Below are 27,998 nucleotides of genomic sequence, written 5' to 3'. Positions count from 1 at the left end.
ATATAAAATTCCATGTAGTATGGACTGCCCTTCTTTTTATCTCGGACAGTCGAGCAAAGGCTTAGAAGTAAGATTAAGCCAGCATAAATATTCTGTAAAAACTGGGCAAACATCTAATGCAATATTCATTCATTTAAGTGAAAATAACCACCAAATAAATTGGATTGGTAGTTCAGTAATTGTAAGGTCAAAAGATGTCTTATCACAAAATCTTTTAGAATCTGCTATAATACAACTTAATTCCCATTGTAATTTTTGATATCAGTCGTGGCCTGTTTCATTTAGACCCTTGCATTTCTAACATGTTTAAGAATGACCTCAAAGTTATAATTACAGACTTAAATACAAATTTGTTGCCTTAGAGATATCTTCGTTGTATATGTATGTTTAATATGTATTGTGAATAAGTTTTTGTTTACCAAAGTTCTGAATAGCTGTTACCCTATATTATCCTTTAATTGTCTTGTCCTTGTGTCTAAGCAGATTGACTTAATCATTTTTTTTTTTTAATAGTACCCATGTTTATGCTTGTTTGGAAAGGTTACTCTTTCTCCAGGTGTGCCGGATTCTACTAATCTCCTTATAATCCCTATCTGTCAGTTATACGAGCTTTCCTGTACTGTCAATTCCTCATGTAAGTCAGTTTATCTGCAAAGTAAAGGACGTCGAACGTCGAAAGATCTTGCGGAAACTCAGTTGTTTATTTTTCCTTCGTGGCTTATACCTTTATTTTTATGGATTTATCGCGTTCCAAACTTTCGTGATTCAGTTATATATATAGTATACACACACACACACACACACACACACACACACACACACACACACATATATATATATATATATATATATATATATAGTATATATATATATAATATATATATATATATATATATATATCTAAATATTATCTCTGATATTCAAATTCGTAACCAAGGGAACTGCAATACGACTAAAAATCCAAATATCTACTTCCTTACAATACTACTCACCACTCACATTCTTACCTGCAGTCAGTCACCATCATTCTGGACGGTCACAGAAGATGAAAGTATATCACAAATTGAACAGAGAACTCAAATGTTAAGCCATACCTCATAGCCGGGAGATCTTTAGCAGCCTGAAAGAAATGCAAAAACATAATATTAATTCACGTCAAAATGATGTACAGTATTGAATTCTGCAGTTACTTGGAAAACGCTTTGTATTTTTCGTTCGATATATCTAAAGAAGACTTTAGAAGTTTCCTTGCAAGCTGCCAACAAAATATGCCCTTGTGTAAAAAAGCTGAGTTTTACAAATGAATAAAAAAAATTGTACATACGTAAACAGAAATAAATAACATAAAAATGGTAAATTGTACATAAAAAAACAGAAAGAAATAACACAAATAACATGAGAATGGTAAATTGTACTTAAATAAACAGAAATGAATAACATAAATAACACAAAAATGGTAAATTGTACATAAATAAACACAGAAATATCACAAATAACATAAAAATGATAAGTTGTACATACATAAACAGAAATAAATAGCGCAAATAACATAAAAATGGTAAATTGTACATACATAAACAAAACATTTTGGGAATATTTTCATATCCTCTTATACTTGGATAACTAGAGGTTATCTTAATTTCCAACACGTTGCCTAAAAGTATTTCATGAAACGAAAATGTCTGAACTACTGTTATTGGCTTTAGGAGCGATGCCCTTGAATTTGGATTAGTCTAGAATGTGTTTGTTTGTTTGTATGGTGTTTTTACGTTGCATGGAACCACGCCGAGAGTGAACTTCTATCACTAGAAATACACATCGCTAACCCCACAGTGGAATGTCCGAGAATCGAACTCGCATCCACCGAGGTGGCAGGTCAAGACCATACCGAGTCTAGAATGTAGGGCATTGGTATTAATTTCTATGGTGACTGCATTAATTTGGATGGTGACTGCATCTCCAACCCCCTTACCTTCAGATTCAAAATTTATCAATTTTTTTTCACAATATATCTCTGTCTTACAGGCCTGTTTCTTGGAAGGAGTCGATGCCTGCCTCTCTTTCGCCCCCGCTATAAGATGTAAGTCGCTAAAGCACTGTTTGCTATTCCTTAAGTTCTATTGTTTTACATGATATCACCAAGCAGAGGGACGTCATGGTAAAGTTACCAACATTTAACAGCAAACCATAATTTCAGAAACAGGAACAGCACACAGATACAAGTAAAAAAAATTAAACACATTATCTTCCAGATAAAAGACAATCGGGTCTATAATACTCTTCAGAATGCAGATTTCCACTTCCAGCTGTTTCAAAATTTTGACCGAAAAGACGGGAATAAATTTCACATTACTCACAAGATTTATAGAACCAAATTGTCTCAACATGTGTGAAGAGGGTTCCTCTTATATCAGCTCTAAAGATACTTCTTGAATTATCATTAATAACGTTAAGGTAACTCGAAAACAAGCATAAGCTACATATTATAGTGTTCTTAGTTTTTAAAAATCAACGCTACAAGTTTTTTTTTTTTTTTTTTTTTTTTTCTACCAAGGTCTTCAAAAGGATCAACTGCATTGCTGGGCATATGAATATCTCAGAATGTCAGCAAAACTTCATAATTTCCTCATGAACCACCAGCTTAATGTATCTATATAAGAGGGTCAAATACAATACATAAATACATAGGAACCTAGACTCTAAATTGTACCCTGAAGCCATGAAGCTATGCTATCATTTCAAGACAAGTTAAAAGTACCATCATATCAACATCCCTTATGAGGTTGCCTCAACAAATCTGTAGATACAGACTCAAGGCAACATCCTTTGGAAAAATAGGCATTTGCTATCTGAATGGATTTATATGAATAAAATTGTTCTTTTTTAATTGGTATCTTTTGGCCTTTCCATTTCAGACAAAGTAGTCGTTCATCCCTGTCAAAAGCATCCTGGAGATGAAGGTTAGTTCTAAAACATTAACTTTCGCCATTCTAATTGAGCAAAAGTTGCCTTTGCTTTGGATGTGTGCCGACTCGTCCACTGAGAAGCTACTATTGCCATGAGTTTGAGTCGCTAATTCTCTTAAAGAATGGGTTGCTTTCTTCTTCTGTGCTATGCATCATATAAATGAGTACTATCAGTATACTGGATATACTTGTACGGATGAGTTTAGTACTAATTTGCAAATGTTATCATATCTATCCTATATGCCACATATCACCAGTACATATAGTAACATTAACATCATGCAAAGTTTCCTCTTGCTTACTTTCTTCTCAGTAACAACAGTAAGTAGTTGATTGGTTCACTTTATACTTCAAGACAAAAGTTTTATGTTTGATAGTCCCACAGAGTAGTATTGTGTTAGTCTTGAACTGCACCACGTCTGTTGGCTGCTTTGGTAAGAGGATACATGGCCTTCAAATTATGCAGGTGTCATAGTTCCTCTAATGCAAATAAGAGTGCTGACTTGGATTGACAGAGATCTGGAACAGGACAATCTGTGGCATTTGAGACTCAACTTTAACTTAACGAAAAACAAAAAAACGAATCTGTCTGCCAATTTTTGTACACTAATCTTAATCCATGCCCTGTGACGCACTGCGTTTTGACGTATCTCTTCATCTAGCCATTTGCTGTATATACTATGAACAACAATATCGACAACAATAATAATTTTTAGCTTTCTAAGCGCTGGTGCATATTTATTGTATGCAACAAACTGATGTTTATGACGCTTTGAAGTACCTAGTATTTCAACTCCCAAATGATTTAGTCAAAACTATTTTACAGGTATATCTCCACCCACTTCTAAACCAGCTGGAAGAAATGTATCCATCTCGACGACAAGCTCCCCGATAATACCGGACACAACCACAAGCTTTACAGGAACTACGACAGAAGATTCAACTCCAGTTCCAAGTGCATCTACATCTGACGGTGACACAATATCCACTCTCAGTACAAGAGCCACAACAATATCTACAACCACAGCCCAGCAGAATGTGACTACAACATCAACCACTCAGACCCCAAGCACTGTTACATTAAATGTTACCTCCAACACCTCGACCCCTGGTACACCAATAGACACTTCAATACTAAGTACAACATCAAGCATGACATTAAATACTACCTCCTCAAGTACTATTACAACTGATGACTACCAAAACATAACTAAAACCACTTTCACAACAAGTAAAACAACCATGCCTATATTACTGGAGATAACCCAAAACACAAGAATCCCCAATATGACCACAACTGCTACTACTTCAGACAAGGACACAACTGTTACCTTGCCAATCACAGACGCATTCATTTTCAATAGCACTACATTACCATCAACTACAGCTCCAAGCACTACGACGGACACTTCCATTCTAAGCACGGCATTAAACAATACTTCACCTAGTGTTACTACGACTAATAACTCATTAGCAACTGATAATTATCAGACTATGACAACAACCAATTTCACTACAAGTACTATGACAGTACCCTTATTACAAGATATGACACAAAACAATACATACACTGATATGACCACAACTGCTACAACTTCTAGCATGAACACAACATTTACCTTCCCAACAATCACAACTCTAAATACAACTATAGAAACTTCCATTCAAAATACAACATCAAGTATGCCATTAAACACTACCTCTCAAAGTATTACTACAACTAATACCACAATCACAACTGATAAATATCAGACTATGACAACAACCAATTTCACTACAAGTACTACAGCAATACCAATATCACCAGATATGACTGAAAGCACTACAAACATCAATATCACAGCAACAACTAATACTTCAGCCATGGACACAACTTTTACGGACCCAAGTTTCTTCACATCCAGTTTTAATTTCACTACATTCCCAACAATTACCACTCTAAACACAACTATAGATTCTTCCATTCTAAGTACAGCAACAGGTTTTGCTACGACTAATACCTCAATCACAACAGATTATTATCAGAGTTTACCTACAACTACTTTCAATGAAACTCGCATTAAAACACCCTCATTAGATGATATAACTGAAAATGCTACAAACGCTACTATAACCACAACTGCTACTACTGCAGACAGAGACACCACTTTTACCTTTCCAAGATTTTCCACGTCCATTTCTAATATTACTACATTGACAACAACTACCACTCCAAATATAACTGCAGACACCTCCATTCAAAGTACGACACCAAGCATGCAATTAAACGTAACTTCCCCAAGTGTTGCTTCAACAAATACCTCAATGACAACAGATTATTATCAGAGTTTGACTACAACCACTTTCAATAAAACTCAGTTTGCAATGCCCACATTGCCTTTCATAACCGAAAATACTACAGACACCAATATCACCACAACCACTACTTCAAATTTGGACACAACTTTTACCTTCCCAAGTTTCAACACATCCATTTATAATTTAACTACACTCACAACAACTATCACTCCAAATATAATGCAAGACACCTCCATTCAAAGTACAACACCAAGTACGACATTAAACACAACTTCACCAAGTATTACTTCAACAAATATTTCAATCACAACAGATTATTATCAGAGTTTGACTACAACAACGTTAAATCAAACTCAGTTTACAACACCCATATTACCAGACATAACCGAAAACACTACAGACACCAATATGACTACAACTGCTACAACTTCTAGCATGAACACAACATTTACCTTCCCAACAATCACAACTCTAAATACAACTATAGAAACTTCCATTCAAAATACAACATCAAGTACGGCATTAAACACTACCTCCCAAAGTATTACTACAACTAATACCACAATCACAACTGATAATTATCAGACTATGACAACAACCAATTTCACTACAAGTATTACAGCAATACCAATATTACCAAATATGACTGAAAGCACTACAAACATCAATATCACCGCAACAAATAATACTTCATCCATGGACAGAACTTTTACCAACCCAAGTTTCTTCACATCCAGGTTTAATTTCACTACATTCCCAACAATTACCACTCTAAATACAACTATAGATTCTTCCATTCTAAGTACAGCAACAGGTTTTACTACAACTAATGCCTCAGTCACAACAGATTATTATCAGAGTTTACCAACAACAACTTTCAATGAAACTCGGTTTAAAACGCCCTCATTAGATGATATAACCGAAAATGCTACAAACGCTAATATGACCACAACTGCTACTACTGCAGACAGAGACACCACTTTTACCTTTCCAAGATTTTCCACGTCCATTTTTAATATAACTACATTGACAACAACTACCACTCCAAGTATAACTGCAGACACCTCCATTCAAAGTACAGCACCAAGCATGACATTAAACGTAACTTCCCCAAGTGTTGCTACAACAAATACCTCAATGACAACAGATTATTACCAGAGTTTGACTACAACCACTTTCAATGACTCTCAGTTTCCAATGACCACATTACCATTCATAACTGAAAACACTACAGACACCAATATCCTCACAACCACTTCTATTTCAGATTTGGACAAAACTTTTACCATTCTAAGTTTCACCACATCCATTTTTAATATTACTGCACTCACAACAACTACCATCCCAAATACAACTATAGACACCTCCATTCACAGTACAACACCAAATACGACATTAAACACAACTTCACCAAATACTGCTTCAACAAATACCTCAATAACAATAGATTATTATCAGAGTTTGACTACGACCAGTTTCGATGAAAGTCCTCTTGAAATAGACCCATTGCCAGAAATAACCATAAACACTACAAACACCAATATCACCACAACTGCCACTACTGCAGACATGGATACAACTTTTAGCTTCCCAAGTTATACCACATCCATTTTTAATATAACTACATTCACAACAACTACCACTCCAAATATAACTGCAGACACCTTCATTCTAAGTATAACGCCAAATATGACATTAAACAAAATCTCCTCAACTATTACTACAACAAATACCTCAATGACAACAGATTATTATCAGAGCTTGACTACAACCAGTTTCGATGAAAGTCCTCTTGAAATAGACCCATTGCCAGAAATAACCATAAACACTATAAACCCCAATATAACCACAACTGCTACTGCTCCAGAAATGGACACAACTTTAACCTCACCAAATTTCACCACAGCCATCTTGAATATTACTACATTCCCAACAATGATAGACACTTCTTTTCCTAGTACAACACCAAACATGACATTAAACACTACCTCATCAAGTATTAGTACAAATAATACAATAATCACATCAGATTATGATCAGACTATGATTACAACCACTTCCAATCCAAGAGAAATGACCATTTCCTTAATACCAGATATGACCCCACATACTACAACTTCAGGTACAGCCCCAACTATTACCTTCCCAAGTATAACTACACCTACTTCTGACCCTGACATCACAATATTTTCACCCAGTACCACTCAAAATACTGGTATAATCACTTCTGAAAATACAAACACCAATACTTCAATTATCACCATAACTAAAACTGATACAAGTCAATACACAAGCACAACTATAAAAAACACAACCACTATGGCAACTCCAAATACAAGCCAAACCATTACCATGCAAAAAACCACAACTACTTCCACTCAAGGTGCAGCCACAACCCTGCCCTTATCCAGTGCAACTAGGAATTCTGGCCTGACCACCAGAAACGCCTGGAGGGAGAGTACAGCAAGATCTTCTGCTTCTACAAGTACAACTGAAGTTACTACCACCCCAGAACAAGTAGGTCAGTAATCTTAGAATTCACTGTTATTACATTCAAAAGAAGAAAGTGGTTTTGGTTCAGTTTGTTTGTTTGTCAGCTGGATCAGGGTGAATGACCTTTGTTTGAGGAAGGAGAGGAATTGTTCAGTCTTGGTGGAGGTGTGCAGTCTACAAAAACTTATTTTTTCTGTTCTTAGCTCACATAAGTGATGCATGATACATGTACAGGTATGCTGTATGCCTATACACACACATACATACATACATTATATGAATCAATTAACTATGTGGAAGTTTTAATGCACATAGAATTCACCTGCAACTTCAGCACTAAAGTTTAAACGTGGGAGTGATCGTAAGCCTTGCTGACACAGAGCTAGTTTAGCAGATGCCGCTAGTGCTAGCGACCTGTGAATTATACCACTCAACTTGCCCAATGTCAACGCAAAGTTAGTAAGCTTGCCACTTCACTAGCTACTTCCCGGTCACGTGACCTCATAGCGGCCACAACCATCCCTGTGTCAACGCCAAGCTGCTGATGCTGCGTTGCTGGATGGGTGTCATCACCTCCCAAGAATGCAAACGTGTTAGAAGTGGAGTCCAGATGAAATTTCCATGTTTTTGGAAATATATGAGGAATATGAATGCCTGCTGGATATAAGGCATGCAGGGACAAGCGTGACATGGCTACGAATATGTTGGCCAAAGCTTTGTTCAAGGAAGGGCTTCACGTTTCCAAAGTTGATTTTTTTAAGAAAGAAAGTTAAGGTTATCAAAAACGTCCATAGACAAGAACTGGTGAAAGCTGAAAAATCTAAGAAAAGTGGAGCAGAATTGGAGGACATTTACCATCCTCGATTGTCATGATTCAAGAAAGCTGAACCCTTCCTATGAAATGATTTATATTAGTACTTTGCCCTGCCCTCAATATTCTCTACGTTGAAATTTACTCAATAAAAGATTGTTCACAACGCTATTTTCTCATCATTCTCCTTCCAAATATTTTCTTAGTCCTGGGTGATCACTACACATACAAAATACAAGTTTGCTAGAAATAAACAATGTAGTATAGGTGGTAATTGCTATGTATTACCTGTAAGTAGTTGTTCAGTGCATCAACGATTGCCTGCATTACTATGGGCAAAAGCTTTGAGATAGTGAAGGCTGGGACCCTGAAGAAGTACTCAAGTGATACAAGACTATCCCCACTTACCAAATAACGCATGGTTGTTTCAAGTTTAATTCTTGCTGGGACTGCGTTTGTGGTTTTGGTCAAGCTGACCTTATGCCAGCACGGGCTCTTGCTCATAGAGCGGCCCAGCCCGTAAGACTGCTTTTCTCATCGGTGTGTCCTTTATAGGTATGTGAGGCTCCACCAAAGATAGCAGTTCCTCAAATTCATGCGCATGTTTCTTTTTATATTCTGTAAGATCTTCAGTGAACAATTCAGTACTAAGTAGTGTAAGGGAGCCTTCTATACTTTCTCTGCTGAAGCCCCTTCCTCACCTATATTGCAAGATTTTTCCTTTTCTTTTCCACAATTATTTCTAATTCGTTTGCCAACACAACAACGGCAATCAATTGCTTCATCCATGTCACTGGACATCTTGATAGCTTCTGGCTGCAAATTGTTTATTTGTCTGTATGGTGTTTTTACGTTACATGGAACCAGAGGTTATTCAGCAACAGGACCAACGGCTTTACGTGACTTCCGAACCACGTCGAGAGTGAACTTCTATCACCAGAATACATATCTCTCACCCTCAATGAATACCCGTGAATTGAGCTCGCGGCCACCGAGGTGGCAGGCCAAGACCATACCGATCACGCCACTGAAGCGCCCCAAACTTTCCTAGTGTGTCAAACTTAGTATTTGCCGGATAAATTAACTTGTAGTCAGCACAGCGGCTGCTAAACTAGCCCTGTGTCAACGAGGCTTTATGTCGTTTTTTCTGTGGATCATCCCTTGTTAAAAGAACCCCCTTAATCATATATACACATATAATACACACACACACAATGTGGACCTCTTTCTATTTATATATTACCACACATTTCCACTGTATGCTTAACCCATACTATTTTCATTATACCGTTTCAGATTGCAACAAAGTCGTTGCTGTTGGAGCGAGAACGAACGAATACTGGGAGAGTCCGAACTACCCTTATGGCTACCCTGATAACATTAAATGCACTCTCACAGTCACCGTAGGTTTTTTTAAGCTTTTCTTTTTCTGGAATATGAATTTTATCAATGAGAAGTGACAGACATCAGGGATACTACTGTGCAAAACTTAACACCAGGGATACTTTATAAAAATGGCACTCGAGTTAGGCCTAGTGGCCTCTAGCATATGATACTAGTTTATTACTTCGTTACTCCTGAAGAAGCTTTTCTTTTTTCTGGGATATGTATTTTATCGATGAGAAGTGATTCTGGGCTGACACCAGGGATACTTTACATAAATGGCACTCGATTAGGCCTAGCGGCCTCTATCATGCAGATACTAATGAATAACTGCTAATTCATTACTTCGTTACTTCTGAAGAAGCTTTCCTTTTTCTGGGATATGTATTTTATCGATGAGAAGTGATTCTGGGCTGACACCAGGGATACTTTATATAAATGGCACTCGAGTTAGGCCTAGCGGCCTCTATCGTACAGATACTAATGAATAACTGCTAATTCATTACTTCGTTACTTCTGAACGGTATACTCAACTCCCATTCATTCTGAATACTAATAATTTAATTGTGGATTATTTAGAGCTTTTTCCAGCAATCATCTGGCTGGTATTAATCTCATTATTAATCTCATTTAAAATACGAGATGAACTCTTAATGTTTTACCTATATAAAGTTCTAGACCCGATATTCCGAACATATTTGACTTCGTAATTATAACATATGGCCTTATTAAATACACCACTAGTATGCTGTATGCTGAAATAATATAATATAGTTCGGTATATAATGATTAAAAGTCCAAAATGTAAATGACTTCTGCATGCCAGAAGATAGCAAAGTTTCGAGCCAGGAAGTAAGATACATCAAGAAAGAAACCGAAGTGTTCGAGGTGAGCAAGAACAAAAGCAAGAATTATATATATATATATATATATATATATATATATATATATATATATATATATATATATATATATACATACACACACACACACCACACACACACACACATATATATATATATATATATATATATATATATATATATATATATATATATATATATATATATATAAAACTGCTGCTCAGGATTTTAGATACAGATGTGACTCTACTTACAAACGAGTTACGTTCCAGTTTGATATATTGTATTTTCCAGGGAATTTTATTAGTACGAATGATACTTAAAACCTAAATACGTACATTAAATACATTAAGCAAATGATGATAATAATAACGTAAAATACAGTTTTAATTTACAATCACGGTTGCTCATATCTCTGAAAGTTCGTAAGTAGAGGAGTAACTTCTATACTCTGTTTTTCAACAGTTCCCTCAAAAGGACACCATTGGAAGGGCACTACTCTCCTTCGATGAACCAAGCAAAATCTTTACACACGACGACAAAAAGTGCTCACACGACCATCTCCTCATCGCGGGTGACATGACAGGAAGGTAAGAATCACTCATTTTTCCTCTGATCAACGTCTCGAGTTCCCAAGTAATAGCATGGCGTTGTTAATTAAACATCACTGTTACCCAAATATGCTACAATGTATATTTCAAACGCAAACACAGCTTTACCAATGAATCAACTTTATTCTGCTTTTTTTTTTTTTTTTTTTTTTTTTTAATCTTTGCATTGTTTCAATTTCGTTTCACCCGATTCAACTGCAGGTGAAACTTGTTCAAGTGACATCAAAGTGGTATCTGTCTACCATTTTCTTTCATTCCCATTGAAAGTGAGCATATTATTTCCTTCATAAGATGAATTTGATAGCATTCAAGTGTCCTTTTCAAGAAGTAAAGAGAATTTCCTCCTGACAGTCTATCTGTAATAGTGTTCTTTCTTTTTCCTTGACAATAATGATCCTCTGCAGAATGTGTGGAAATCTGGCACCTAAATCAGTGAGAATTGTGAAGTATCCTGGAGTTCCTAAGACAGTTATAATAACCTTCACCACAACAGGTGAAGACGGAGGCTCTGCTGTTGGATTCAGAATGAGAATTTCAGGTAAAGAGTCAGCTTTTTCAGTACTACAGACAAACAACAATGTACAGTTAGCCTTAGATTCTGGCAGCTTTTGCTAAATAAAATGAAAACGACAAGAAAAGGTAGAGGTAATGCTAGTGCCATACCAATCACTTTTAGAAACCTTCCATGCTGTTTCATCAAAACACTCCCTTCCTTGTCTGACCTTGCACTGCTGTTTTGCTATCATTCTATCGGTCTTGCTCTCTCATTCAGTGTGTGTAAGTCTAATGTTCACATAGTCTACATCATATTGGGAAAACTGTAGAGCTGGACAATTGCTTTTCTAATAAGCTGATGTTTATGCATTTTTTCTTCCTTGCAGGATGGACTGCAACAGGCTAATCCCTCTGAGCTTCACACAAGGAATATTGAAAACCTGACTTTGACTAAATAGTTATCAAAGTTAACATTAAGGATTGAAGGAGAAACATTTTCAATCAAATAAAAATTTTCTCATAATTCTAACTTTCATTTCTTGCATAATTCCCATAGATATTTATCAAAAAAGCACTTCACAAGTAATAAGTGTTTAGTCTAATGTATTCAGTAAGTTTTATGCCAAGATGTCAACATAACTTTTATTCTTATAATACATCATAGCTTAATTCTGATAAGAATCATTTGATACTGGTCATTTCTGTCAGAAATTAGCAATTAATAACAATAATAACGGATTGACTTGGAAAGGTCACATAAAAATGTAAGGTGGTGGTAAATGGACAGGAAAAGTCTGTGAATTGTAAATCATAATCAACAATTACAAAAATATTTACAGGGACACATCCTGATCCAATCATTCCTAACCTAACCTTATACCCTAAGCCTTGCCTAAAATGCGCTGTGAATAATAAATCTTATAAAAATGCACCCATGAAATGTGCAGTGAATGATAAATCTTAAAAATGCACCCATACAGGGATACGCAGATATATTTGTATTAAGACAAAAGACCACATGGAAATTAACAGTAATAAACTTGGTAACTTACGTCAATAGACAAAATGTGTACGTTTTTCATTTGGTCAATAGTTCTGTCTTGATAACTATAAACTTGTGAGAGGATCAGGAAACATGTACTATACTGTTTTTTTCCATCTGTCCATCCGCCTGTGGTGGTCGCGCATGGTAACACTGCATGCCGGGCGCATATTTCCCAAGTCTGGAAGAGTATAGGGATAGGGAAAATTAGGACCAATCAAAGTGCGTGGAGCTGATCCAGACGTCACAAACCACGCCTTTTAGCTCCCTCCTCAGTCCCATATCCATTACTGCCACCAGTCACGATGCCGAAGAAATACTTTCTTCTCAATTTCACCGTTTACGACTTGTATGACATATACAGTTTAGTCGGCTATATCTAAACATAATGCAACACTAATTTAACAACAATATATCGTTCAAATGAGATACACCGTGAAAGATATTATGCGTTATTGGCTCCTCCCTCCTGGTAAAAAATATTTTTACATCGCGAATTTCTAAATTATAGACGTGAAAATGCATGTTTAAAGCCATTTACAATGAGTTACGATAACTCACGGGATGAATCAAACAATATACAAGATGGTAAAAATGATGGTATCTGACCTGTCTGTAGGGGAAAACAGAGAGAGGGAGTAGAGCTTACACTAAGGATGTTTCGTGGTAATGCACATTACCGTGCATTGTATAAAAGCAATATACTGGTCATTACTGGGCCATGAACAGGAATTAGACTGATATAGTCCCTACTATTTACAGGGACACAGTATCAGCATCATTCATTAAATTATTTCAAGAGCTAATGTGTACTTAAGGAAACCAACGGTATTGTTATTTTGGTGATCCAAGTTAGCCTACTGTAACCAAATATAGTTACTTGACAAACTCATCCTGTCAATGGCTAATTTGAATAAGGCTGTTTTTTTAGGTGTACTTGATAAACTGTAGTAAAAAATTGCCTTTTTGAGGTGGATTCCGTTTTGATGAAACCTTCCAGATGTCCTTACCTGATTGGTACTTGCCATTCATTGTGTACAAATATGTAAAAAGTTTGTTATTGAATATTTTTTGCTTTTGCTTCTTACTTATCATACATTGTGTACAGACAAATAAAAAGTGATAACATAATTCAGTATTGAATATTTTTAGTAATCCCTTACGTGATGTTTGCTTAAAATTCATTGTGTACAAAGAAAACACTAATTATTTAATTTATTCAATATTTTTAGCAAACCCTTCGTACTTGTCATTCATTGTGTGCAAAAAATTACAATGAGTTACAGTAGACTTTTTACTGAGCTGAACTAAAGTAGAATTGATGCATAAATTTATTAAAACTGCTATATGCTTTAAAATAAATATGGATGACACTTCTTTTCCATCTTTCTTTCTACAGAAAATTTTATACAAATATTCAACATGTATTAATTAAAGCCAGAGATAACGGTAGTATATGAGTATACTACTATTTTCATACAAGCTCACACTGAATGGCAAAATGTTAGTGCTAATTACAGGTCATATACCATCAATTTTTACCAATTACCATCAATTTTACCATCTTGGTATATGTTTGATTCATCCCATGAGTTATCGCAACTGTTCATAAATGGCATTAAACACGTATTTTCAAGTATATAATTTAGCAACTCACGATGAAAATATTATTTATGCAGAAAATATCGACATTATGAGCAGGAATTAAGAGGTACTGAGCACTATTACCAAGAGGGAGAAGCCAATAACGCTTAGTATATTTCACGATGTATCTCATTTGAAGAATATATTGTTGTTGAATTACTGTTGCATTCTGTTTAGATATATCTGACTAAAATGTATAGGTCATACAAGCCGTAAACTGTGAAATGGGGAAGTTTTTCTTCGGCATTGTGACTGGCAGTAATGGCTATGAGACCGAGTGTAGCTAAAAGGCGGGGCTTGTGACGTCATGGATCAGCTCCACGTGCTTTGATTGGTCCTAATTTTCCCCATCCTTATACTCTTCCAGACTTGGGAAATATGCGTCCCGGGCTTTCAGTAGTTACGCTATGTGTAAATTTTAGGTAAATAAAAGGATATCTTGGTGTACATTTGCTGCATGCGAATTATAATTTGCTGCATAAGAATTACATCGTTAATATTCGAAATAGGATATTATTTAAAGCCCGGGACGCAGTGTTACCACGTGCAAACACCACAGGCATATGGACAGATGGAAAAAAAAAAAACAGAGTATAGGTAGGCCTATAGTATGTGCGACTTTTTTTCTCTCTCTCAAAAACGTATTTGTTAGAAGTTAAGAGAATAGCTCGTAAATTGCGTTCAAAAATTAAGCTTATTACTGATTTAAAGCAATTTAATTGGCCCCTGAAAAAATTTTACATTGGTTTGTAACATTTACGTACAAAACGTCTTCTAAGAGAACGGAATACATAGTATCTGTCATCTACCAAATTTTCCTAAATACGTAAGAAAAATTCACACCGTTAAAGGCTGTCTGTATACATAGACGTTTAAGGTAGCATACATAGACTGCTACAATTGTATGTACTTTATATTTTTGTGTTTTTTTTATTAATCGCTTCTATACACAATGTGAACATATGAGAACCAATACAGAAAATGGTTTGTTTACATTACCTGTTTTTTGTGCTGCCTTCTCATTCCCTTCTTTCCATATGTAATTGGTCCCATGTTTCTTTAAAAGCATTCCACCAAACATTATGGATACAGACAACAAAAATATCCATAGCAACGTAAAAATATTACATGCCACTGAAACATAAGTGTAAAGGTAGATATTTATGTGATCGCATAATTCCTCCTTCCACTAAACCTTAGGCTAATAACCACGAAACATTCAACTTCCAGTGTTCCACGAAGATACAGAATTTTCGGAAGATTTCGAAATTTGTAACTCATATGGCTAACTTAAAAGGCTTTAAAAATATAGGTACGTCTCCACGACAATGTTAAAATTCTTCTCTATCAAGCCTCAAACCACAGGAGCAAATCCTTCCGACTCAAATGTTAGGCTTATGACATCAAATCGTGTCATACATTCAAAATCACCTCTAAAACATATAAATGTGATAAGAATAATAAAAAGCGGCAATGTAATCTTTTAAAAATTACAATAATTAGTGGGAAAACCAATCCCGATTTTTGTTAGGAACCGCAGTTATTTTCGTTCTAATACGAAGTTAGTAATGTTACCTACAATCCATATATCCCACACTGTTATTCATTTGCCTCTACAAAACACATTGACAATACAACTCTTTAACGTTGTGTTTTTTTTAATACAAAAAACTGTTGCTGCGTTTTTTTTCGCTAGTTTTCACCATTCATTTAACAAATGTCTTTCGATACAATCTTACGAGACTAAGTCTATGAACTGGGCCTTTTTATAAACAATAAATACTGCTACACGCGTACGGTAGTATAAAATATCTGTGATTTTGAACTCATTACAGCTATGAAATTCGTGATACATACTAATGGCATATATATATATATATATATATATATATATATATATATATATATATATATATATATGATTACCTACTTATACATAATCTGCATCAAGATCATTTTGTAATTTACTCATATAACAATGCCTGCGCACAATTCATTACTGTAAGCCCTTGATTTTTTGAAATTCATTTTTATATGAAATATAGCAATACTTGGATATGACTTCCATATTAAAAAATGGAGTGCATTGACACTACTACCATGTTTTAGTACTGGATTCTTTTGTCTTTTCTGTACATTGTTTCTATCTTATTTCAGCTGTTTTGTAAGACACAATCTTCACCACCTATTCTGTCTTATTCATTGCATAAAACAAAGATAATCAGCGTGAAGACACTTCAGGGTAATTCATAGGTCACAAAATAAATTTCAAAAGTTTTAATAGAAAGAAATTACCCTAGAAGCTTAACAAGATAATTTCACTGTTAGTTAATGAAGGGAACAATTTTTTTGTGACAGTTAGCAAAATGTAAAATTTTTTTTTTATTCAATGAACTGGAACAGCAGAAACTGGTTCGCTGTAAGGGTAACTGCAATGAAGTGGTCCAAACCGGACCAATAAAAAAAAAAAAAAAAAAAAATTTAGTATACCAAGTTGTTACAGTACAAATTTATTATAAACTAACAGGCATAAGTTTCAAAACCTTCCACAAAGCACAGCACACTTCATAATAACAAAAACAATCACATATCATACACAAGAGTATAAGACAGAATTACTAAGCCTTAGTGCAAGTATTTACAAAAAGTAGAGCAGAAATGTCCTCATGGTAAACCCATCATCTTAGGTCATATGTTAGTCGACTAGATATATATAATACACATGTACAAGTACCTAAGACTAAAGTACAAACGTTGTTGGTTACAGCTTCCACAACTAGGGGTGATTAGGTTATGCCATCAGCTGTCATCCTGCGCATGAACTATCTCCCATTTGATTCCCATACGCACTTGTATGAGTGTCCACATAATCGCTCTCATGACCCACTTCAATCACGCTCTTACATTCACCCAGGAAAATGACTGAGTAATTACGTAATTCTTCCTGTGAAAATGGTTGGAAGTACTTTACAATAGATAAAAAATAATAATTTTCTCAAGTAGTGAGGAAGTAAAAACATCCGCAAAAACTCTTTGCAGGAATCTCAATGTAATAAAAAACAAGACTTGCAGATCACACAGATATACAATATTGTAATATTCCATGGCACATAAACACTAGTCTGTGGGAATATGGCACACATTTCTGTTCAATTAGCCAATTGATGCTTCCTCAGCAAAGCAGGAAAATTGTTTTAACACAAGAATGAGTGAGAAGTGTTCTCTTTCTCGTCTCCTTATGTCACATGAGTTTACAACGCATGGAATGCATTTAGAATGAGCATTCTCATCATGAATAACACTATAAACATGAAATACTGTTGAATAAATTATTAAATACACTAACATAAAAATACTGCAGGGTTTATCTTCTTCAAGCTATGCCTGCCTCACCCTTTCAGTTGGCAACTTGGCATCGAATCTGTAGGTACAACATAACTAGGCTACACTGAATAATTGCACCAAAATCTGCAAATCCATTTTGCACCAAGAAGCATCTTAAGAAAAATAAGAAAACATTAAAAGACATTCATTCATAACTAAGAAAGGGATGATTATCTTAAAAGCACCTACTTTATCTTTGTTATGTTTTGGCCCTGCCTCCTTCAAGCAAGGCCAAAGTTGTGTTAACAATGAATATCAAAACTGTTCATTAAATACATTCTGGAAACACTGACATATTAAATATGACTTATTGGGTTTTACCTAATATATATATATATATATATATATATATAATATATATATATATATATATATATATATATATATATATATATATACATATATATATATATATATATATATATATATATATATATATAATGTGTGTGTATAAAATACAACATAAAACAACTTTCACAGCAATTGCCTGACTGGACAACCGATAAATACAGTCACTTCAATTCCCTTGCAGCCTTTCATACCTTCAAGTATCCCAGTCAAGTTATACACAGTATAAAATATTTATTAATGGCTATACAATTGTGCTAGAACTCTCATCAAAATAAAAACAACCTCCTAAAACATAATATCACTATAATGGCGCATATATAGTGTCCACAGATTCATAAATCTCCTGGAAGTGAGGTCGCTTTTCGGGTTCATATTCCCAACACTTCAGCATCAGCTGATACATCTCCTCTGGCGTGTTGGGAGGGGCAAACATTCTATATCCTGTAGAAGGATTCAATGAAAACGTTAGTTTCACACTGATAAAATGAACTGTGTTAGTATAAATATAAACAATATTGTATAAAACTGCTCTGGAATTCCACATATATCTAAAATCAATACAAATCAGTTATAATCATCATCATTATTCAGAATATGAACCCTATTCATATGGAACAAGCTCACGGGACCTGACTTGAATTAGCTTTCAAGGTTATGGTGTTCATTTGACAGAAACAACAGAAGGTAAGATAATATACAGAATATGAACCCTATTCATATGGAACAAGCTCACATGGAACACTGACTTGAAATTCAAGCTTTCAAAGACTATGGTGTTCAGTTGACAGAAACAACAGAAGGTAATAGAATATACAAAAAGAATATGAGAAAGACAACACGAAACTGAGTAACTATGCCAAAACTCCAGCATATGTTTGTTGCCTCTCATTCACTTATGAAAATAATATTCAAAGTTTACACTTAATCCAGTGATAACCTATTTTACGTGTAAATATAATCATACCTGAATCTATCATCTCTCTGGCTTTTGAATTAGAGTACCCATGGTATGGAACCTCTCCACAGGAGAAGATCTCCCAGCACAGCACCCCATAGCTCCAAACATCACACAGAGAAGTGTATTTGCCTGTAATATACAATTTATCATCATTATAAATCCTGTTTCACATGGATACATATCCTATTAATCTCATGTGACAAACAGTGTAGTTTATTTCATATTTCAAATTAAAACATTTAAAAAGCCTTCAACAAGTGTAGGGATTAGGTGTCCATGAAGTATTCAGTTAGTCTGAATACAGCATATATGTTTTATGATTATAATATACAGAATACAGAAAATATAACTTGTTTCATTAAGGTGATCAAAACTTAAAAAAATATTAAAACTACTCGGTTTTCTGCGAGACACGAAATCATGATGCATGAGAGAAGCAAAACTGTTCTTTGACTGCTAAACATCATAAGCTGATTCTTACCAAAATTAAGAGCTTCTGGTGCTGTCCATTTAATTGGAATTTGTTTCATGCCATCGCTCACTATATATTCTTCTTCTTCACGGGACATGCCAAAATCTGATATCTTTACTATGTTCTGATGACCTGGAAAAAAATATAACCAAGGTGTAGACAATTTTATTGTATATACATGGTTACAGATACTATATTATCACTGGCAGCCCATCCTTAACATTAATTTTAACAAAAAAAAATCCACTGTTCTTAAACAGCATATAGCTTACTGATAATCACTGATCCTACTAACAGATACTGATAGAGAAGAGAGAATTTTATTGTGATTGCTAAACTGTCCTGTAAAAACAGAAAATTACTCAATACATGAACACTAAGGATTACTTATACAACTACAGTACTAAGTTCTGTCACCCCAGAACGTGACACATCAGTTAGAAACCCTTTACACTTTACTGTCCAGGCTGATCACATATCTCATGAACTTACTTGAAGGATCAGTGCAAACATGTTTCTGTTCATAACATTTCAGTTGCATTTGTTTACAATTCCTTGGCTTAACCAAGCCTATACCTAAATTCTTTTCCGTTCATTTAGTGCACATTCTACACTTATCATTTTATCTTATATTTATCTTAAGAGCTTCATTGATGCTCATGCATTTTCATGGATTAACAATGCAAGGAGAGTAATGCTGTTGACTCGATGTCATTTGTTACATTGCAAGGTGTATGGATGTTCTGGCCAGCCTGGTGCCTGCCTCATCATTGGATTGAATTAATTGTCATTTCCGATCCATATAGATTACCTTTCAACATTTACCCTTAAGATTTAATGAAGTTTCTAAAGGCCTACCACCAGACTCTAATTGGAACCTTGTCATAATGCTTCCAGAACTTCAAAATTCAGTAGGTGTTTGCAAATGAATTCAAGACAAAGTTTGCTATACATTAAAGAACGGATTTTTGTATATTACAAAAAACGGCTGAAGGAAAAGGTGTCTTTACAAGACTACTTACCCACTAGACAGTTCCTCGCCGCCAGATCTCTATGGATACAGTTCTTGGACTCGAGATACGCCATCCCGGAGGCTGTGTCTAGACACATTCCCATCATCTGTTTCACTGTGAGTTTCCCTTTGTTATTACGGACGAAGCTAAGAAGAGAACCACCTGCAGAGATGCTCTTAGATAAACTTGGGGGGAAAATTTGATTGAACACTAAGAAAATCTAGTAAATGCAACGAATAAAGTTAATAAACCTTAATAATAAAACATTCATGAGAGGATGATCAAGGAAGAGGTGTAAGGTTCATATAGAGTCCCTTTGACCAGTGGTAGTTCTCACTTGATGAATTTCTATGGCTCCAGTGTTATTCTTTGTCTAAATGTTAGTTTTCCATCAATGCAATAATAGATTCCTCGCTACCTTGTAAAATGAGGTCAAGTACTGGGTTATGTATTTTTCAAAATAACTCTGAAAAAAATGCACCTTCTTAACTAATAAAAACTGGCATGCCTTGACTAATCCTCTATACAGCATCCCCTTGATACCCTCAGAATTTCTTCTCTCTCAGTTCTATCGCTTATGAGTTTGTGAGAATGAGACTCACCGGGGACAAGTTCCATGACAATCATGATGGGCTGTTTCTGAACGCAGATTCCGATGAATTTGACTATGTTGGGGTGATCGTATTGCTTCAAGATGCGTCCTTCTTGTAAGAACTTCTTTTTCTGTTCGTCCGGAAGAGTGACACGACATGTCTTCACAGCCACTTCGAGGCCTGAATCTCTTAGGCGAGCTTTGTAGACGTCGCCAAAGTTGCCCTGAAAGTTATGATAATAATAAAGAGATTTAGAAGCTACCCGAAGAGACAAGGAAATGCCACGTCCCAGAACCACGTATTTGTTTCCCAGATTACAATTGGTTTCCTTCACAAATAAAACCCATCAGATATCTTCATCCACGTGAAACTCTGATGGGTTTAGAAGCTGGCAAGCTGAAAACTGAATCGTCATGCAATGTGCAACAACAATCGGAAACAATCTTGATCTGCTTTTGGCTTAATACCGTTTGAAAGAAATGGTTTTAATTTTCAATATGTATACTCAACATTCTTTTCGAACCTATAAATTTGCAACAGCACTTTTTATAGACATCCTAGAAGCACCCATGCTCATCAGTATATACTGTACTGTATTTGCCATTATATGTCATTACGTTAAGCTCTGCTAAATGTTTAGAACAAAAGCAACCTTTCTAATTTTTTCAAATGACCACTATCGAGGTTTTTATTAGTCATCAATTTATGATTTCCATTAAAAAGCAAAAGCTTTTTCGTGAGCTTGGATTCTGCTACTGGTACGGAATATATTGAAAATATAAGGACATAGTTTATAGCTTACATATTCTGTTATCGTACATAGTATATATATATATATATATAATGAAAAATATTAGCAAATTAGTTACGAAATTCATCTAAATTTTTTGTTGAAGCAGGCAGTCATCTAAATGATAAATCTTGCGTTTATATAGTCATGTGGATCAATGCATTCAAGGCAGTCCCCGGGTTACGGCGGGGGTTCTGTTCGGGCAGGGCACTGTAAGCTGAAAATCACCTTAACCCGAATCGTCGCAATTATAATGGGAATAAATAGCAACAGCATTATAAGCCCGGGTTACAGTGCTGTAAAGCAGATTAACAGCGTCATGAGGCAAGAGCCTTAAGTCCGGAACGACTTAACCCGAACCTGATGTAACCCGGGGGACTGCCTGCATATGATAATAGTACGCATTGACAAGTTTTCATCCATTCTATTCGTATTATATCAACTTTTTTCATTTTCCTTAAGATATATGAGTTGTCAATTGTTGTGATCTAACATCAAACAGCTCAAACCATTAGGTAAACAAACATCCATGTAATTGAATTCAAAGTTTAGTCCTGAGAGGTGCTCGATGTGGTAAGCTATTCTCTCCGTTCCCAATAATACCTAAAAACATCAGATTCTCTTAAAAAGAAATTATACCTGGAAAGACCTGCCATGATTCCATATGATGAAAATGTAAGGCTTTTCATATTAACCAACTTACCCTTCCAATTTTATCTCTCAGCTCCACATCGTCATTGTTGAGCTCCCAGCGTTCTCTGAATATTGGGTTCCTCAATATCGCTCCGGATTTGTTAGTGACAGGCAGACAACATCCGTGTTGGTGGAGAATCAACTCCTGAATGGTAGGAAATGCTGGACCTTCGAACCTATAGTGACCCTGGAAGAGATGAGAGGAATTTTAAAGGAGAATATTGGACGAAAGGCAAATTTATCTGTCAGAGATGAGGTTGGGAATTCAGGAGCTGCGACGTGACCAGTTCATCCAAATATTTCATCTGCAGAGTAGCCCGTCGGGGATGAATGTGAAAATATAAACAGAAGACTGTGAATTTCTCATATGATCTCAATAATTTTCTGAAATTATCTCTGTGAATTTCTCGGATTATCTCTGTAAATTTCGTAAATCATCACCTGTACTGATTATGTAGACTATTCTATATTGCTCAGCCAAAAACTCTTATTAGTAAACAATATATCTGTGAAGGGCTCTTCGGTAGAATTGCCATTTCAAATAGGACTGCTGACTGAGATGTGCAAATTCGTTTTCCCAAAAAGTTAGGAAATGAAAGGAATGGAATCATTCCCTACCTGCAATTCTTGGTCACACGAGGATATTAACTCTCATACCTAAAGAACTTACAATAACTGAAGAGATAGATCCCTCCACTCACCTCAGGCGTCGTTTGGACGATGAAGTGTTTATGTGATCCCCAGCAGACGGAAAGGACGACCTGCTGCTCGTCGTTCCGAGTCGTCTCTCTGACCAAGTAGTCGCCTTCGTTGACCAGCAATCTCACGACCTCTTCTCTGGGCAGGACTCCGTGGAACCAGGGCTCGTCCTCCAGGCAGCGGTCGGGGTCGTAACTCTGCGGGAGTTGGAGAAATGACTTCAAACTTTGCCACCATTCCATCGGGGTTTTATTTACGCTTTTCTGACCTCAGTGAAAGTGGATGGGATCTAGTGGGGATATTTATATATATATATCATATATATATATATATATATATATATATATATATATATAATATATAATATATTATATATAATATATAAATCCAGCTTTCCAGGATCAATGAGGACTGTTAGCCTGGAAAGCTTGTGACATTTTTTGTAATAAATATCTCCGCTAGATAACCATCCACTTTCAGTGGGGTCCTGTTAGTATATATATATATATATATATATATATATATATATATATATATATATATATATATATATATACTATATAGATTTATATATAATATATATATATATATCATTGCTTTTAAAAAAGAATTTACGTTTAAAAGGGATACGTATTTTAGTTCAGTGGCTAGATTTAATGTTTATCAAAGGAACAAATGGAGCATTATTCATCGTTAAGTATTTTAGGACATTTCAAATATTTCAACTTTTATACGAAATAAAAGCATCTTTAACGCTCAATAAAAGCAAAAGTACTTTGGAAGAATTAAGAACAATTCAACAGCGGAAAAAAATTGCTAAGAAATCAATCAAATTTATGCTATTTTTCATTTACAGATTGCATTAGCTGTGAGAATTTCCCTTTGAAATTTCTGTCAGGAGTCACTGTGAGTAATAGAAACGAGGCAATGAACTTACAACTGACTAGACAACACAATCTTCAGATGTGTCAATCAAAAAACCCAAAAAATCACTCACACTGGAGTTGGTCTACAGGTCCATTCGAGCAAGACACCTCTGAGAGCTTGAACTGAGAACCAACCATCTCAAGTTATCATGAAACAAGTGAGTGGGAGCTTGAACTGAGAACTATAAGTATAACTATCTTCTCACACAAACGGTGAATGGGTCTGCCTAATTAATTTATTGTCTACTGAACGTCTTTATATATATATATATATATATTATATATATATATATATATACTATATATCTATATATATATATAATGTATTTATGTATATATAGTATTTAGCCTTTGCCTCCCACATCTTTGAACTGGTGTCAGAAAAGTGATGAGTTGTTTGGTCCAATTGTTTTGTCATCTGTACATTTTTTTTATTTATTGTATTTTTTAATTTTTACTCATCTCTAAACTGGATTCAAAATAGTGAGTTTGTTTACCCAATTATTTTGTCGTCTCCTGTACTTTTTTTCATTTATTTTTATTTTTTTTCAAGGCTTTGGATCCCAGTTCTTTAAATTGATGTAAGGAAAGTGAATTGGTTTGCATAATTGTCATGTCGTCTACTGCACGCTTTTTTTTTTTTTGCTTTTTTTGTTAACCTATGACTCACTTATTCTTTAAATATCGCCTCCAGTAGGTTTTCTTTTCCTTTTTCTTTTCTTTGAAAACCTATGACTCCCACATTCTTTAAATTTGTCTCCTGTATGTTTTTTTTCCTTTTTCTTTCTTGTTGACCTATAACTCCAACATTCTTTAAATATTGTCTCCTGAACATTTTTTTTTCTTTCTTTTTCTTTTCTTGTTGACCTATGACTCCCACATTCTTTTAAATAAGTGTCATGTCTTCCATTCACCCGACAGATGTCTCTGCTATAAACACTTGGGACGAATACGCCCCACACACACAACCCCCCAACCCCAACACCTAGCCCCGCCCCCAACACCCTAGCCCCGCCCCCCAACACCTAGCCCCGCCCCCCCAACACCTAGCACCTGCATCTCATTTACCAGTTCGGGAATGCCATTGATCGCCTGCGACATAAGGTCCGAGTGGACGTCGGTGGAGGACATCTCCGTCAGGGAGTTCCTGTCGGGCTCCGTAGCTCGCTCCACCGTGTTCTCCCGCGTCGGGGTCGGGGGCGTGGAGGCCGGGGAGGCGCTCGTCTTGCTCCGGCTGAAGGGCTTCCTGAGTAGCTCCTTGATGGCGGCAGATTTGGACTTGAGCGAGAGGGAGTCCGAGCGTTGATGCTGCTATGGAGGAGAGGAGGCCGAAGGAGGCGCTGGTCACTCAAAAGGTGGTTAATGGCACAGGAATGCTACAATGCTGACGTACTACTCACTTCATCATCATTATCATTATCGTTATCATTTTCAGTGTCATTATAGGTGTCATGAAAATCCACAATTACATAGTAAAGTATATCTATACTATGTAAAATTTACATAGTAATACACTTTACTATAAAATTGTGGATTTTTATGAGGAGTCACAAAAATCCACAATTACATAGTAAAGTATATTACTATGCACATTTACATAACAATATACTATACTATATAATTGTGGACATAAAAACCCACAAATATAGAGTAAAGTATATTACTATGTAAAATATACATAGCAATGTCCCTAACTATATAATTACAGACATAAAAATCCACAATTACATAGTAGAGTATATTACTATGTAAAATACACATAGTAATATACTTTACTATATAAAAAAAAATAATTGCAGACATAAAACCCACAAATATGGAGTAAAGTATATTACTATGCAAACTATACATACGAACATCCTTAACTACATAACTGTGAATTTTTAGATCTTTATGACACAAGTTGTTCTTCACGAGACTGTGAATTCTCTTAGCAATGTCATATCATCATTATCATCATCATCATCAACAGATCAACATGCCTATTTATGACAGACGAAATGAAAGGCAGGGAGAAGAGAGGAGAGCTATAGAAGCTTTTCCCCAAGTTTAAATGTATGTGATTCTACTGTTACTAAGCTAAGCTAAAAGTAAGTTTAGAACTGGACACAAAAAAGTCTTCCACCAAGCAACGTGCAAAGTTGACACCACACCGTTACCACACAAATGTTGTTAGTTTCATTACAGAGATGTGAGATTAGTTAAAACTAAATTTTGTTTATACTCGGAAACAAAAATACAATACGAATGACACAAAGAAGACAAATAACCACTAAAAAAATATATTGTTATTCTCTTACCAAAGCATCTGCTTTGTAGAAGCGATGTGTATAACTTGACTCGTGAATAAACAAATAAGCGTAGTTATTCAAAAAGGTCAGTTTCTATAATAGTATTCGCATTATGTGTAAAGAATTAATATTTGCGTTTGCTGTATCGAAAGGACTGTTCATTTGCTGTTTTTATCAAAGCAATATCTTTCGCTGGTCAAAGTTAAGCAGAGGCACGAAGATGGATAATATTGTGTAATATTTCCCCTGAAGTGTTGTCTAACTTCAATCGATCCGTCTGCGCAAAACCAAGAAAAAATTATAACAAGAAAAAGAGTCTAAACGAAAAGTGGAAAGAGAATATTCGAAAGTAGTTACACACTTTTGAATAAGTGAGAGGGTGTCTCTACTGAAAATATAAGACGAATCTGTGAAAGAACTTAAAAAAAAAAGTTAGAATTGATCCGTTACTTTCATGAAAAGAAAGTGACAATCACAACACCTCACCAGTTTCTTAATTGGCTTAAGTGAAACTTTTTTTTCTCTCTCTCTAAGAAACGTCTGAGAGAATCACACAGCCCATGAGTACACCAGCAATTTTCTATTGAGGTTCTAAAATATATAATTTCAGTTCAGTTCCTCGGTAGCTAATACTTCCCCGGATCGTTTTCTCTACCACAGATTCTTCTACTTCGACTGGACGATAAAATTATAGGCAAAATGTATTAAAATGTTAAAAGACGAGAACGAATTTCATTTTCAACGCTGTTTTTATTATTCGTCGACGGTAACAGATTTAACTTTTTTTTAAGGTCTTTGAAAGGACTCCCATTCTTTTGAAATTAACGAAAGATTTTTTTAAAGTCTATGAAAGGACTCCAATTTTTTTTTAGATCAACGAAAATTTGTCTAAGGTCTTTGGAAGGATTCCCATTTCTTTTTTTTAGATTAACGAAAATTTTTCTAAGGTCTTTGAAAGTACTTCCATTCTTTTGAGATTAACGAAAGATTTTCTAAGGTCTTTGAAAAGATTCCCATGTGATTCTCAAGGATCATATTTTACCTAGTTGGGTTACTTTCTCATGGAGGGACGTGAGCTTTAATTACTTATTTCGTCGCAACATGAACAATAAAACACTGCTGACTAATCTGAGAACCAGTAGCATCTGTCTTCTTCAAAAGCCACAACAGGTAGACACATGGAAAAGTTGCTGAGAATGGAGGAATTCGGAGACAAAAGAAA

General features: G+C 35.3%; 2 protein-coding genes across 19 annotated transcripts in view; one reads left to right on the top strand and one right to left on the bottom strand.

Annotated features, from left to right (window-relative positions):
* The window catches only part of LOC135207466 (mucin-2-like), a 34,045-nt gene extending 21,602 nt beyond the window's left edge, over nt 1-12,443 (top strand). Inside the window, exons 9-15 of the mRNA XM_064239192.1 lie at nt 2,026-2,080; nt 2,916-2,960; nt 3,793-7,785; nt 9,865-9,971; nt 11,280-11,404; nt 11,830-11,963; nt 12,307-12,443. Coding sequence (XP_064095262.1) covers nt 2,026-2,080; nt 2,916-2,960; nt 3,793-7,785; nt 9,865-9,971; nt 11,280-11,404; nt 11,830-11,963; nt 12,307-12,326 — 4,479 coding nt within the window. The 3' untranslated portion in view covers nt 12,327-12,443. The remainder of the gene's footprint in view (nt 1-2,025; nt 2,081-2,915; nt 2,961-3,792; nt 7,786-9,864; nt 9,972-11,279; nt 11,405-11,829; nt 11,964-12,306) is intronic.
* A 5,943-nt stretch (nt 12,444-18,386) lies between these two features.
* The window catches only part of LOC135207596 (tyrosine-protein kinase Fer-like), a 148,203-nt gene continuing 138,591 nt past the window's right edge, over nt 18,387-27,998 (bottom strand). For 9 of the 18 annotated variants that reach the window (XM_064239460.1, XM_064239453.1, XM_064239463.1 and 6 more), the window contains 8 exons: nt 25,554-25,796; nt 23,562-23,756; nt 22,871-23,047; nt 21,387-21,600; nt 20,794-20,946; nt 19,781-19,903; nt 19,306-19,428; nt 18,387-18,782 (listed from right to left, as the gene is read on the bottom strand). In XM_064239460.1, the coding sequence (XP_064095530.1) occupies nt 18,643-18,782; nt 19,306-19,428; nt 19,781-19,903; nt 20,794-20,946; nt 21,387-21,600; nt 22,871-23,047; nt 23,562-23,756; nt 25,554-25,796 (1,368 nt within the window). In that variant the 3' untranslated portion in view covers nt 18,387-18,642. The remainder of the gene's footprint in view (nt 18,783-19,305; nt 19,429-19,780; nt 19,904-20,793; nt 20,947-21,386; nt 21,601-22,870; nt 23,048-23,561; nt 23,757-25,553; nt 25,797-27,998) is intronic. The other 9 variants (XM_064239469.1, XM_064239470.1, XM_064239462.1 and 6 more) reach the window with 3 other exon arrangements.

The sequence above is a fragment of the Macrobrachium nipponense genome, chromosome 32, assembly GCF_015104395.2.
Source record: "Macrobrachium nipponense isolate FS-2020 chromosome 32, ASM1510439v2, whole genome shotgun sequence".
Classification (NCBI taxonomy): Eukaryota; Metazoa; Arthropoda; class Malacostraca; order Decapoda; family Palaemonidae; genus Macrobrachium; species Macrobrachium nipponense.
The sequence above is the reverse complement of the archived record's forward strand: the minus strand, read 5'-3'. Positions and strand labels throughout refer to the sequence as shown.